Here is a 12708-nt window from a genome sequence, read left to right on the forward strand (position 1 = left end):
CGGTCCAACGCTTGACACCAACTCCAACCAGCGACTGCCTGCGACATGACAAGTACAGGCAGCAGCGCATCAATCAAGTGTTGTCAACCCCAGCCATCAATTTCAACACCCAAAACGATATATTTCATCGGCACAGTCGGTGTATCAATCCCCATTATCCTATACTTCATTCACAGTCACTACATGTCCGATTAAACAGCTACACGACTACCAAGCTTCCCGGCTTACCCGGGTCTCGTACCGCGACACGACCGCCGGCTAGAACAATGGGTGTCATACGGAAAAAGACAGCTGCTAGAGGCGCTGAAGGCGGGGTTAAGTATCACTGCGACGTCTGCTCCGTTGACATCACATCCACGGTGAGTGTCAAGCTCTTTTGTTGTTTACTCCCCATCTTCATCCATCGTCGCTCAACCGCGCATCATCCCGGACGTGTTTCGTGCTGCACCTACCCCAGATTTATGCCCCACCAAAAGCTACGGGGCGAGAACGTCATTGGACCACCCAACATCCTTTCCCAGTAGCGCAAAACGGTCATTGTGTAATCGCTAACGCCTTTGTAATGACTGTTTAGGTTCGAATCAGGTGTGCTCACAGCGCATGCAATGACTACGACCTTTGCGTCAACTGCTTTGCCCAAGGCTCATCGAGCAGTAACCACCAGCCTGCGACACATCCCTACCGAGTCATAGAACAAAACTCGTTTCCGATATTTGAAGAAGACTGGGGTGCCGATGAAGAGCTACTTCTCCTCGAGGGCGCAGAGATATATGGGCTGGGATCATGGGCAGACATTGCAGACCACATCGGCGGCTACCGTCACAAAGATGAGGTTCGCGATCACTACATAAACGCCTATGTGAACTCTCCACGATTTCCGCTTCCAAAACGATGTAGTCCACACGACAACGAGCTGGCCAACCAGACAACCCGCGAAGAGTTTCAAGCACGGAAGAAACAGCGCATCGAGGAACGTCGCGATGCTGCCAAGAATGCTCCTGCTCTGCAACCCAAGACCAAACCCACAGCCTCGGTGCCATCATGCCATGAAATTCAAGGATACATGCCCGGTCGTTTGGAGTTTGAGACGGAGCACGCCAATGAAGCCGAAGAGGCCGTGCAGCTTATGCAGTTTGACCCTGGCGATGGCATCAACCCGCGCACTGGGGAGCTCGAGCCTGAGACTGAACTCAAGTTGACTGTCATGGAAGTTTACAATTGCCGCCTCACCCAGCGTGTCGAGCGCAAGAAGGTTATCTTTGAACACAATCTACTGGACTATAGAGAGAACAGCAAGTTGGAGAAGAAGCGGTCGAAGGAGGAGAGGGATCTACTCAACAAGGCCAAACCTTTTGCGCGGATGATGAACCACGATGATTTCGAAGCATTCTCGCAAGGTCTGATTGATGAATTGAATCTGAGGCAAGCGATCACACAACTACAGGAATGGCGCAGCCTGAGGATAGGCGACCTGAAAAGTGGTGAAAAATACGAGCAAGAAAAAGCAGCACGTATTCAGAAAGCCATCCCGCTGGGGTCCATGGATCGCGATCGACTGGCCACAAATCAGCGAAGCAAGGCGCCACCGCCCCCCGATCCACCCAGCGGTGCTGCTCTACTTGTCGCGCCCGAAATGCCTGCAAGGCTGGCTACCAAGGGTTCTCACGGGAATTCACTAGCGAGCGAGAACGTAGAGCACGCTGCTTCAAACGGCGATGCTGTCAAGAGCGAGGTTCATGCCAATGGTGGGACGAATGGCGACACGGGCAGTGTCATCGTGGCCAATGGCGATAGCACGGTCAACGGAGTCACTGCTAATGGTCTCGTCAAGAAGGAGAAATTTGAGCTTCAGCCGATCCCCACCTTGACGCCGTTGCAGTTTACTCTTGATCAGACCCCAGACCTGCAGGTTCTGACGCCGGATGAGGTAAAGCTCTGCGAACTGTTGCGCATCCAGCCGAAGCCTTATCTCATGATCAAGGAGCAGTTGCTCAAGGAGGCACTGAAGACGAACGGAACATTGAAAAAGAAGCAAGCCAAGGAGATCTGTCGCCTTGACAACGCCAAGGGCAGCAGGATTTTTGAGTTTTTCGTCAATTCTGGATGGGTTGGCAAGGCTTAGGAACACACTTTGCCTATCAGAAATTTTCGCAGTCGACGCGCAAAAAAGGCACCGCCTTCCATCGAGGAGTGACTGCAGCGACATTCTATCAAGACCCTTCCAAGAGAGGCTCGGGCGTGTACTAGGGATACAACACGAAACAGAGATGGGCTCCCCATTGTTGCACCATTAGATGGGCTCTTTGACCATCCACTGGAAGCGTACGCATTTTGCGTATTTTCATAATTTGTTAGCAGTCTTAGTTTGACCCCACTAGAGTACTCTGCTACTAAACAATGACCATGAAGTACAATCTCGTCCCGTCAATTTTAGCTACTGGGAGTTAAACCGGTTTGCTCCACGCCGAAGACTGATTGAACGATATGTTCGCAATAGGTGATGACACAACATGGTATTTTTTGGGTTATAGAACTACAGGAATTTTGTGTTGGGGCGAAATCACTAACGTGCCCGAATTTACCAGGCGCCACAATCTGGGACAAGACGAAATAAAGTGTGGATAAACATCCTGCAAGGCACACAAGCCTGTGACCATTGTACCGGTAGATGCCAGTCTAGCAAGCCGACTGGCCAACGCTAAAGCAAGAGAAACTGTCAACGAGTGTTTTCCACAGCCTAAAATCACCCAAGACTTTGATGCAACTTACATGTTCCCTTGCTGGAGGTACCTCGCGACAACATAGAGTCGGCCGGTCTTGTTTCCCTTGGCCACGCCGATCCCAAACTCGGTGGTCGTACGCCAGATGGCTTGAGCTAAAAGTGGCCGAGATAAGGTTAGTAAGTCTACCAGGACATGTGTTTATTTTCCTCCCTGCTCCTGTTTTCTAATTTGCATCTCATCTTGAAAGAACATTGACCAAGAAAGGAAGAACAAAAAAAAAAAAAACTTACTATAGTGGCCAAACTTTCCAAAGTTGGGGTCCGCGCCGTTGATGTTGCGGCAATCGTAGAACGGCTTCTCGTCTAGCCAGGCCTTGCTCGCGGCCTGAAAGGGCGTCTTGAGGTCCGAGTTGCTCGTGTAGTACAGGTTCTCGCCCTGGCCGTTGCGGTTCGAGGCGTGCACGAGGCCGTTGTCGAGCCGCGCCAGCTCCACAGCGTAGTTGGCCGCCGAGCTGTCCAGCACCGACGAGTAGGTGAGGTTGGCGCGGGAGCCGCGGCTGCCGGTCACGGTCTGTCCTGCATTACAGGGGAGTTTGCTCTGATTTCAGTAACATGTTTTGGTCTCTGGCACGGCGGCTGCGGAGAGTGCAAGCTTACTGGCGACGTTGTGCATGTTCAGCGCACCAACCTTGTCGGCTGCGATCTCGCTGGCGGTCCGCTGGGCCCACACGGGGGCGATGGCGGCGGTGAGGACGGCGACGGCGTTGAGGAGCTTCATTGTGGACTGTGTTGAAGGCTTGTTGGACAAGGCAAAGCAGTGATGGTATGAGTTGCCCGGATGGGATCCTGGTTATGGGATACTAGGGATAACTATGAGGACTTGTGAAGCTGGAGAGGGATGTCTCAAACACTCGGGGGCTTTATACCGACTTGGTCTCTGGCTTTTATTTTCCATCTTCAGGGACCTGGAATGTGGCGGTTCAGTTCGAGATGCTATATGTCTTGGAGGAACTACGGACATCAGGAATGACGATAACAATCCCTCGCAGTACTCTACTCACCGGAATCCAGATCACTATCATCACTTGGAAGATCGATCAAGCCGTCGAACAAACTTGGCCTTTCTTCCTACCCCGTGACGTATTAAACCAACACAAGGCCGCCGACGGACGAGATGGAAATTCGTCACAGCAAAGACCTTGACGCCAATTGCACCCAGGCGAGAAAAGACATGCCTCCTCCGATGTCCTTCAGTGGCAAAAGGTCTTTAGATCAGCAAGAAGAAGAAAAAGAAACAAGGTCGCAAAGATGCCCCAAACAGAAAAACGACAGAACGCATCATATGGTGCAAGATAGCTGGCAAGCTGGGCAACTGGGTTGACGGAACTGATGGAATTGGCTGGGAGTTTAGGGATGCAGCTGAGGGAGGGAAAAAGTGAGGCGCTTCGAGTCACATTCCAGCTGGGTGTATTCGTGGCGTAAAACCTCATGGCGGCTGGTCCAGCGTAACGTCTTTGCCCGGAGACTAGCTTGAAAAGATCTCGCCCAAAAAACTTCAGCTGAGATTCTAGGCTATGATTGCGTCCTCTTTGGTATTCACGCAAGTGGTTCAAGAGCACCGTTGGTGTAATAGCCAAAAGGACGGTCGAGTCCTTGTGGATGTTGAATTCGAGCTGGGCATGGCGTTTGTGCCCACAATGGCATGCCGACTATATGCCAAAAAAGCCCTGCTCTGTCGAATTATGGGCGCTTGGTCTGTATGAGTCAGTAGCTGGAATTCTTGCCACTTGGCATATCTACCTGTCTACATGGCATTTTCTTTTTTTTTTCTTTTTTTTTTTTTTTTTCTCTGCTATTCCCCGTCCACTGGCTGGCCACAACAAGAGACAAACCACCCCCGCGCGATCGATTCAAGACGCCAGTTGCGTCAACAAATCTCCGATATGTCTTGTGACCTCTGCGGACTGTTTTGTTTTGGGTTCCCTTTGCCTACCTTACCCTGTTTTTGGGTTCTGCTTTCTATCCAGGGCTATAGGCGCATTAGGCTGAGTGGACAATGACGACTCCACTGTCGATGATTCAAGCGGTAGGATGTATTCTTGGAATGAGGTTCAGTGCGACGAGATTAAGTGGGCTTGTGACTGCCTTGTTTGTTGTTTGGTTTCTCTCGTGGTCAAAGAAGAAGGCCAGCAATTTTCTAATCGTCTCAGCCTCGTAAGGCACGCTGTATAAGACGTTTGGAATCGTCAAAGCTAGCTCTTGGATCAAAATCCCTGTCAGGCGTTGACTTTGGATGCTTTGCCGAGTGTATCTTGTAACTCACTTGTTCAGAGTGAACATTGAGCAAGATCGGTAACAAGGACTCAAAGCAGTACCAAGCTTTACTCTTCGATACCATCATAGGTGCCTGTGCTAGTATACCTACCCAAGCTCCCGATGGCTTTTCTTTCCATGTGCAATTCTGAGGTAGCACTACATTTTGCAATACTGGATTGTCAAAGGAATCCCAAGGAAAGCAAACATCAAATTGAATGCTAGGTTTATCGCAAGGACGCAATGGAACCTCAGGGGTCTCCTTCTGGCGTATGAGATATTAGCGTTTATACAGCATAGATGCTTGCAAAATATGAAGATGTTTTCAATAAACTGCTTAGAGTGCCAGTATGCACCTATGCGAATGTTTGTTTACCTAGATGGTTTAGGTAGGTAAGGTGTCTCTTTTACATTAGTGATCGAGTGAAGTGGTCTGTTTTGAGCAACCAACACCGGTATTGAACTTTTGGGTCCGGTGCTACGCCCCTGAAATTATGCGTCCCGAGAGGGCCTCCATATACGAAACAATCGCGTCTATCAGCAGGATACCAGTTACAGGAGACAAAGCGACCAAAAAGACCAAAAAGACCAAAACAACAAAGAGAAGAAGTAGACAAAACATACAACACCGAGGATTCCCCAGTGGTCACCCACCTGAGTACTAGTTCGGCCCTCACTGGTTTGACTAGGGGAGAGCGGACGGGATCCCGTATATTCCAGTGGGTATGGTCGTATGTGACAGTCATCGCGTAGCATCTCATTTACAATGGATTAATGGATAAAAAGAGAGGCAAAGAGATGTGTTGGGTGCCAAGAGAAGCCTCAGGAGGCAGGTATGAACCGAAAACCTACCTAAGTAGCTAACTTACCTTAGGCACCTAGACAGTGGAGACCAATTGGGCGATTATCTGGATTGATCCAAGAGGCCAAATATCACAGTATATTCTTGGCCTTGTTGCAATGACGCATTGGGGCTTCAGCGGTTCCATACGTACTTGCATTATCTCTGTCTGTGTTTATCAAAATTTGCTCGAGTCTAACAAGATATACCTGGATACCTAGGCAAAATACCCCCTTTATATGAGTTGACGAGCGGTTTTAAAGTCCTTGATGCATTTGCTTGTCAACAACCACACACACATGGTCAAGGCCGAGTGAGACGGCCGGGGTAGGCTAAAACAGGATAGTTGGTCAAGATGGGGAGACAGGCTTAAATCACGCGGATTTTACTGCGCCCGCCACATTTCCAACACATCCTTCACCTTCATAACATTTATGTCGGGGAAACGCTTATTCAACGTAATTTCCGTCGGCATGTCGTACATTCCCTCCAGCGCAAAGCCGCCCCAGATGCCCAACAGAATCTTCAACTGCCCCTTGGTGAAGTCGGGGCCTGGGTCCTCGTTTGTAGGGAGCTCGGTGACGTCTCCTTTTTGCAGCTTGTCGGGGGAGTCGTATGCGACTTGAAATTTAAAACCTAGACAAAGAGAGCACTTTGGTTAGGTTTTGCGGAAGAAACAGAATCGACAGCTATTTGTTTGTTTTGGCTGGTGATCTGCCGTGCGCATTTATTTCTCACCCGTAACCTCTTCGGCCTGCCTCAGGAACTCGTTCCAGGTGAGTTTCTCCCCGTAGCAGTACAGCAGCTCGTCCCACTTGGGCAGGTCCAGAGACGCGACCACAAACCTAGCCACGTCAAACGTGTACGTAAACGTCATCAAGGCATTCCCGTCTCCGGGGATGGCGGCCTTTTTATTCGCAATGTCGATGCCAAAGGCGACGCGCAGCATGTGGGACTTTAACGACGGCGGTGCGTAGTAGTCGAGAAAGTAGCCGTTGTTGAAGCGCGTCCATTCCAGCTGGGTCTGGCGCAGCTCGATCAGAGTGCGCTCTCGGGCTTTGCCCACCGTCGATCTAGGTCCCTTTGACATTAACAACGGCTGTTTCGCCTAAGTCTGCCATGTATAATCCGCAGGGGCAACATACTCCGGGGAATATTGGATGCCCCATACGCTGGCCATGAAGCGCCTGGGGGTGCCGGCCTTGACCGTCGCCCTGACGAGGTTCACCTCGGAGTCAGAGGTGGGCTCATCAAGGACCCTGAGGGCGGAGATGACGGCGTCGACCTCGTTGTCGGCAAGAATCTTGGCCACTGAGTCGACATCACTGTAGTCCACCGCAATTGTAGTAGCAGAGAACAACGGCTCATCCGGGATCTGTAGGTTTTCCTATTAGACAGCCGTAGATTTTCATAGCTTAGAAGTGACATAAGATATCTCACTTTGCGAGTTAAAACAATGGTCTTGTGGGTAGGGCTTTGCAGCAGCGTTTCAACGATGGTGCGGCCCACGCCACCAGTCCCTCCGGCTACAGCAACAACGACCATGCTTGAGTGTCGGGCTTCAGGAGTGAGTGATTGTGGAGGATGAAAATTGTTCCTACACTTACCTTTGTTTGTCTATGGACCTGTCGCTTTTATGTCCAAAAGTCAGTGCAGTCTGACAAATTTGCTTCCAAAGGTATATACATAATGATTACAAACCCAAGTAGTCTTGTATATTCAATCTGGACCGCTGTTGTTAGTTCTGCGCGAGACGCGAAAGTTTATTCGTCGGTTTTGTCCCTGGCTTCCCGAGCAGGACCCAGTTTTATTGGGCACGAAATTTACAGTCCTGCCGCTGATGCCCACTTTTGTATGTTCGAGATTTTCCTATTGTTATCATCTGTCTAACGTATTATATTGAAAGCAAACGAGGCGAAGAAAAATGTCGAGGTTGTTGAGGACTAGGTAATCAACAGTAGCTATAGACTTATGAGGGGGCAGACACGACCCCAAAACCTAGACACCCCATTTAGAGGCTCATTTGGATTGGTTCTTGACCCAGCCGGGTTTTGATTGCAGTTGTACCAATTAATCTTTCAGGTGGGAATGCCAGGTTACTTACCTACTATTCTATGTGTTGAAGTTTTGGGAGGCACAGTGTGGCGATCGGGTCAGCCCAGCCGTTCATGTGTGGTGGTACCAAGTCAATAGGTAGGTACGTTAGATGTACTCACTCCCACTGTTTGCCCTGCTTGACAGATAAAGTTTCTCCGTGAGCCACTTGGTCTGCCGATTTAAAAGGGAGAGAGAGATCTACCTACCTTGTTCATACTGGTACCTTCCATCACATTCGATCTCCGCATGCGATCGGAATTGAAGTATTCGGCGCAGTTTTGCAGTTGCAGTTCCCGGGATGATAGCTGAAGCCTCTGCTGGCCAAAATTTGGGATTAATTTATCTTGTTGCCAACCTCGTCCATCTGCCCATCTATGATTGGGCACTTTTACCAGCTGCAACCACGGAGAATACTGCACGCATTTCTTTGCAATTTGCAGCCACCAAGACCGACATTGGGGCGTGTCCCGCTTCTGGAGTTTCTGTTACGTTTAAAATTCGGTCATTCCGAATTAGCTGGAGAAAAGGCCCTTCCTTTCTCGTACCACCTTATTTGAACCCGACTCTTCTGGACCATAGTCGCAGGGCTGGCCGACATCATCCAGAATACGAACTAGGCGGGCACAGCTACCGCCAAGGTCTTGATTGACGACATGCGATGCACTTTTGTCGTGGTCCAAGATGGAATTCAGCGTGAGAATTACAAAGTCGCACCAGCATATGTCTGAGGCGTGACGATTGAAAGATGCTGCCAAGAGACCGCTTCCCTGCGTGGGGAGGGAATATGCGTCGAATGGTAGACGGTTTCGGGGATCATGGTGTGTGGTATTTATTAGGTATTATTATTCTGATTAAATTCCATTCACATTTTCTGGTTTCCTGCAAAGTCCTTGGAAAATACGCGGCTAAATCGGAGCTGACCTCCGGCCAGTCGAGCGCCAATCCTGTTTGCCGACGTATTCATGAATACGAGGGTAATATATATTTGGGCAACTATTCTTGGACATGGCTGATGCACAAGATACTATGTATGGTAGGTATCGGGTTTTATAAAACAAAATCAGGGGCCGCTCCCTGTCACCCCATATCTTTTTTTCTGTGTGGGCTAGGTAGTGTGGGCCGCAGCAAACTTAGTTTCTAGTAACTGCTACCGAATGTGGAAAAATGTTTGGTAGATCTGCAGCATCACAAACTGCGGGAGGGAGCATTATTATATTAAGATCAGCCCGGTGTTGCATTCGGTGTGCCGACCTCATCCGTATAAAGAGGCTGGCTGTCTCGTCCTCTTGCCTTGTCACCTTTTGACACTTTGGCCGACATTCCATCTCGTTCAAACGCATTGGATATCCATCTCATACATACATATATCCTCTCCTTAACTTTAATAATAATAATAAAAAACAAACACAAAACACAAAACACCCAAAAGCCAATACAGCACTCCGCCAGACTATTCCATAATGCAACTCATCAACATCCTCCCCTTCATCAGCCTCGCCACAGCCGCGACGCTACAGAAGCGATGCAGCCCCGTGCGTGACCCGGATTACTACCAAGGCCTCCTGCCCCCGGCGCCGTGCTGGCAGAGCTTCACGACGGCGTGCACGCCGATACTGGCCCCGGGGACCGAGATGTACGTTTCGAGCAACCACAGCACGGCGGTCGTGTTTGGCGTCCAGGGGTACTGCTTCGACACCATCAAGGAGGAACAGGCGCGCGCCGCCGACGGGCGCAAGACGTACGGCTGGGAGCAGCAGCATGGGAAGCTGACGCGGGTTGGGGACACCGACACGCTTGTCATTTCGGGAATGAGCAAGGAGGCGGTGGACAGGTATCAAGCATTGTTGCATTGAGGGGATTCTGCTTGAGCAACTGCTTGCCTTGGGTAAAAACAGGAGATAAGATATGCATCTCAAATTAAAAAAAAAAAAAAAAATCCAAAACAGCTGTACCACACCCACTATATAATTCGTTGGTCGAGAACATCCCTCAGATATAGCATCACCAACAGAGGCGGTTGGGCACCAAGGTGAAGAAAACAAACTATCTTTAGTTTCAGAATATTTGTCGTGGACGTGACCCTCATCCAACAGCCCTCGAGACAGGTGAACAAAGCCGAGAGCAAAGCAAAGGGCTTACATATTCCCTAGCTAATAGAGCTGGGTAATTGTATCCGTGAGAACCTCAACCACAATATTGCCCAAAGTAAGAGATCAGTTCCTGTGGAAAAGGGGTACCGTGCAGATATAAACGCAGAAAAAAAAAGGATCTCCAGTCGTTGATCCCCCGAAGAACACCACCCACAGACGTAGTCCGGTACTGGTGGGGAGGCGTACCAACCCCTCTCACAGATATATTTGCCATGGACGTGGTCCCAGCCAAAGATCTCGAGGAGAAAAGTATTAAACGGGCAAACAAACCTTGCTTATATATCCCGTTCCTGGCAGCAGTTGGAAGGCAAACAAACGGGCAGGGGGGCGAGATTAGATTAGAAAGGGGTTAGTGCCAGTCCTGATCTGCTTTTCAGTCGGGAGTCACTTTTCTCTCACCTTGAGAATGATGCTCCAGGACAGCGTCCTAAGCTGAGGGCGATCTGAGGCGACTTGTAGACGCCAATGTTTTGTTCACTGAATTTCTTCGGACCTGACAAACCGTCATGTCAGAAAGCCAACTTGATGTTCAACCTCACCCTCACTTTACCCTCTGCAGCCAGCATCTTTGCCAACGTTGAAGATAGCAACCTCCCCCGCTCCCATGACAATCACAAATTCTACAAAGAAAGCCTTCACTGAAGCCTCTTCCACTGACTTGCACCCCGAAAGTACACCTACCAAAGTAAATGGCCACCGCTCGGCAGCACATTCCCAAGCGCAGCCTTGGTGATCTTCTTCCGCGTAACGGCTTTCGGTTCAACTACGACACGCAGGGGAGAAAGCTGTGCGCACGTCGAAGCTACGACAAGGCCATCACGAATGCTCTCTCAACCGTGGTGCGGCTCGTCAAAGATGACGTCGAGCCACGGCTCACCAAGATCTTTGTCGACGCCGCCGCCATCGCCGCGGAACACGAATGCGATTTCCTGGCCATGATCGAGCCGCTGCAGCAAAGGCAGGACTGGACCGCCCGGCTACCGCAGGCGGTCATGGTCGAACTGGTGCGCGAGCTGTTCGAGGGCCGCGCCCGCTGGCATGCGCACAAGAGACCTCCGTTTGACGTCGGCCAGCACGGCGCGCTGGCCAAGGGCATCGACGCCCTGGCCGAGATTGTGGGAGCATCCTGGACCGTCGGCGTGGAGGATTTGTACCACCTCGCCGGCGGTTATCTGGATCAGGGTCCCGGCGACGACAGCAGCGATGACAAGGCTGGCGGTGCCGACGCTCGGAATACCGACGGCCAGACCAAACAGTGCCGATGACCAAAGTGCCGCCCAAGCCGGTTGCATTCTTTGGCCAGTTTCGTGATGCGCCCGATGATTATGGACCAAGTTTCGAGCAAGGAGAGGGGTGGTGGTGAAGACGTGGAAATGGGTGGCGTCTAAAACTAGGTTCTGCGTTTTCGGTTCTTCTGCCCATCAAAGCTCAAAAGGGCGAAGAGCACGAGGGCATAGTAACGATCAATTCAAGCACCACTGGGGAGGTCATCAAAAGGGACGGTAGGAACGATACCTCAAGCAAAGGGTGGCAGATAGCATACAAATTATGGTTTCGTCCAGCTAGAGGGCGCTATCAGTAATGGAAGGAATCCGGAATCCCTTGTCTGTCGCTCCTGTGGTGGCATCAATCCGAGTTAAGTCGTGACATCCTAGCAAATTTGGTCTAGTTCTAGGCTCACCTCGACAGGACATGGGATGTACGAAAATAGCTATAGGTACCTACCTACCTACCTACATACTTGCGCCTTATAGGACTAAAAATTTAGCGTCGGCGTGGTCATCCCAAAAAGCATGGGCTCTACCATGGTCTCGGTGTTCTTTAGTTTTGTTTATGCCAACTACCACGTCCATTATCAGTCGTGCGGCAAAACGTTTGTACCCAAATGCCAACTTTGGCTACAAGGCAGGAGATCATCTACGTATAGTTCTGATTTCGCAATTGAACCCCCAAGCCTCAAAGCAAGACTCCACTCCAACATGGCATCGTCGAATAGCCCGCGAAGCTAGCCAAGGAAAATAGGCGCACGCAAGGAAACAAACTTTGCGCCGTCCTGCGTTTGGCATACGCAATATGCAAGCTAAAACTCAGGGGTGGGGGGAATCTCGCCCTGATTTCCCCTTTATAGCGTGTTGGCTTACCACACAAGTCGGCAGGTTCGGTAGACCTTACCGAACCCCATAGCAAAGGGGAGCAAAATTCCTCCTGAGGGTGGTTGGAGGAGGCGTTGACAACCACGCGAATCGCCTTGTCTAAAAGTCTATAGCTCCAGGTTCGTCCTTGTAGTAAACTCCTGTGGCACACGTCTCGGCCAGCCGATCGCCAGAGCGAAAGCAAAAAAAAACAAAAGCGAATGTTTTTTTTTCCCCTACCGGCAAGCACTAGCGCACCCCCACCCTCGGGACCGTTGTGGTAAAAAAAAAGAAGGTCAGCAGCCTGACATCATTAAAACGCCGCCTCTCGCATATCTACTTTCATCTATAGCAATCCCCTGATTGAGTACCAACTTATCGTTGATCAAGAGTTTGTTTTGAAGTTTCTGGAGAATGCATCTCAAAGTGTTATAGCAAATTTCGACTTCCGAG

At 50.3% G+C, this 12708-nt stretch overlaps 5 protein-coding genes and 1 non-coding gene across 6 annotated transcripts; 3 read left to right on the forward strand and 3 right to left on the reverse strand.

The window, feature by feature from the left end:
- The first annotated feature begins 17 nt into the window (after positions 1-17).
- MGG_05099 (transcriptional adapter 2) lies at positions 18-4151 on the forward strand. Its single transcript, XM_003712575.1, has 3 exons — positions 18-359; positions 575-2513; positions 2586-4151. The coding sequence occupies exons 1-2, from the start codon at positions 267-269 to the stop codon at positions 2120-2122; spliced, it is 1641 nt and encodes a 546-aa protein (XP_003712623.1). The 5' UTR covers positions 18-266; the 3' UTR covers positions 2123-2513; positions 2586-4151.
- MGG_05100 (uncharacterized protein) lies at positions 2677-3500 on the reverse strand (the record flags this gene model as incomplete). The annotated part of the gene is made up of 4 exons (XM_003712576.1): positions 2677-2698; positions 2770-2875; positions 3014-3298; positions 3380-3500. The coding sequence occupies 4 exons, from the start codon at positions 3498-3500 to the stop codon at positions 2677-2679; spliced, it is 534 nt and encodes a 177-aa protein (XP_003712624.1).
- A 1501-nt stretch (positions 4152-5652) lies between the features above and the next one.
- MGG_20340 lies at positions 5653-5768 on the reverse strand. Its single transcript, XR_001729795.1, has one exon. It is a non-coding gene; the product is annotated as a 5S ribosomal RNA (ribosomal RNA).
- Positions 5769-6015: 247 nt separating this feature from the next.
- Positions 6016-7421, reverse strand: MGG_05101 (uncharacterized protein; the record flags this gene model as incomplete). Its single annotated transcript, XM_003712577.1, has 4 exons — positions 6016-6512; positions 6615-6949; positions 7022-7251; positions 7317-7421. 4 exons carry the CDS (start codon positions 7419-7421, stop codon positions 6262-6264), a joined length of 921 nt encoding a protein of 306 aa, XP_003712625.1. The 3' UTR covers positions 6016-6261.
- Positions 7422-9026: 1605 nt separating this feature from the next.
- Positions 9027-10345, forward strand: MGG_16869 (uncharacterized protein). The gene has a single exon (XM_003712578.1). It carries the CDS (start codon positions 9434-9436, stop codon positions 9824-9826), a length of 393 nt encoding a protein of 130 aa, XP_003712626.1. The 5' UTR covers positions 9027-9433; the 3' UTR covers positions 9827-10345.
- MGG_16870 (uncharacterized protein) lies at positions 10318-11454 on the forward strand. The gene is made up of 2 exons (XM_003712579.1): positions 10318-10471; positions 10796-11454. The coding sequence occupies exon 2, from the start codon at positions 10813-10815 to the stop codon at positions 11386-11388; it is 576 nt and encodes a 191-aa protein (XP_003712627.1). The 5' UTR covers positions 10318-10471; positions 10796-10812; the 3' UTR covers positions 11389-11454.
- Positions 11455-12708: the final 1254 nt, after the last annotated feature.

The sequence above is a fragment of the Pyricularia oryzae genome, chromosome 3, assembly GCF_000002495.2.
Source record: "Pyricularia oryzae 70-15 chromosome 3, whole genome shotgun sequence".
Classification (NCBI taxonomy): Eukaryota; Fungi; Ascomycota; class Sordariomycetes; order Magnaporthales; family Pyriculariaceae; genus Pyricularia; species Pyricularia oryzae.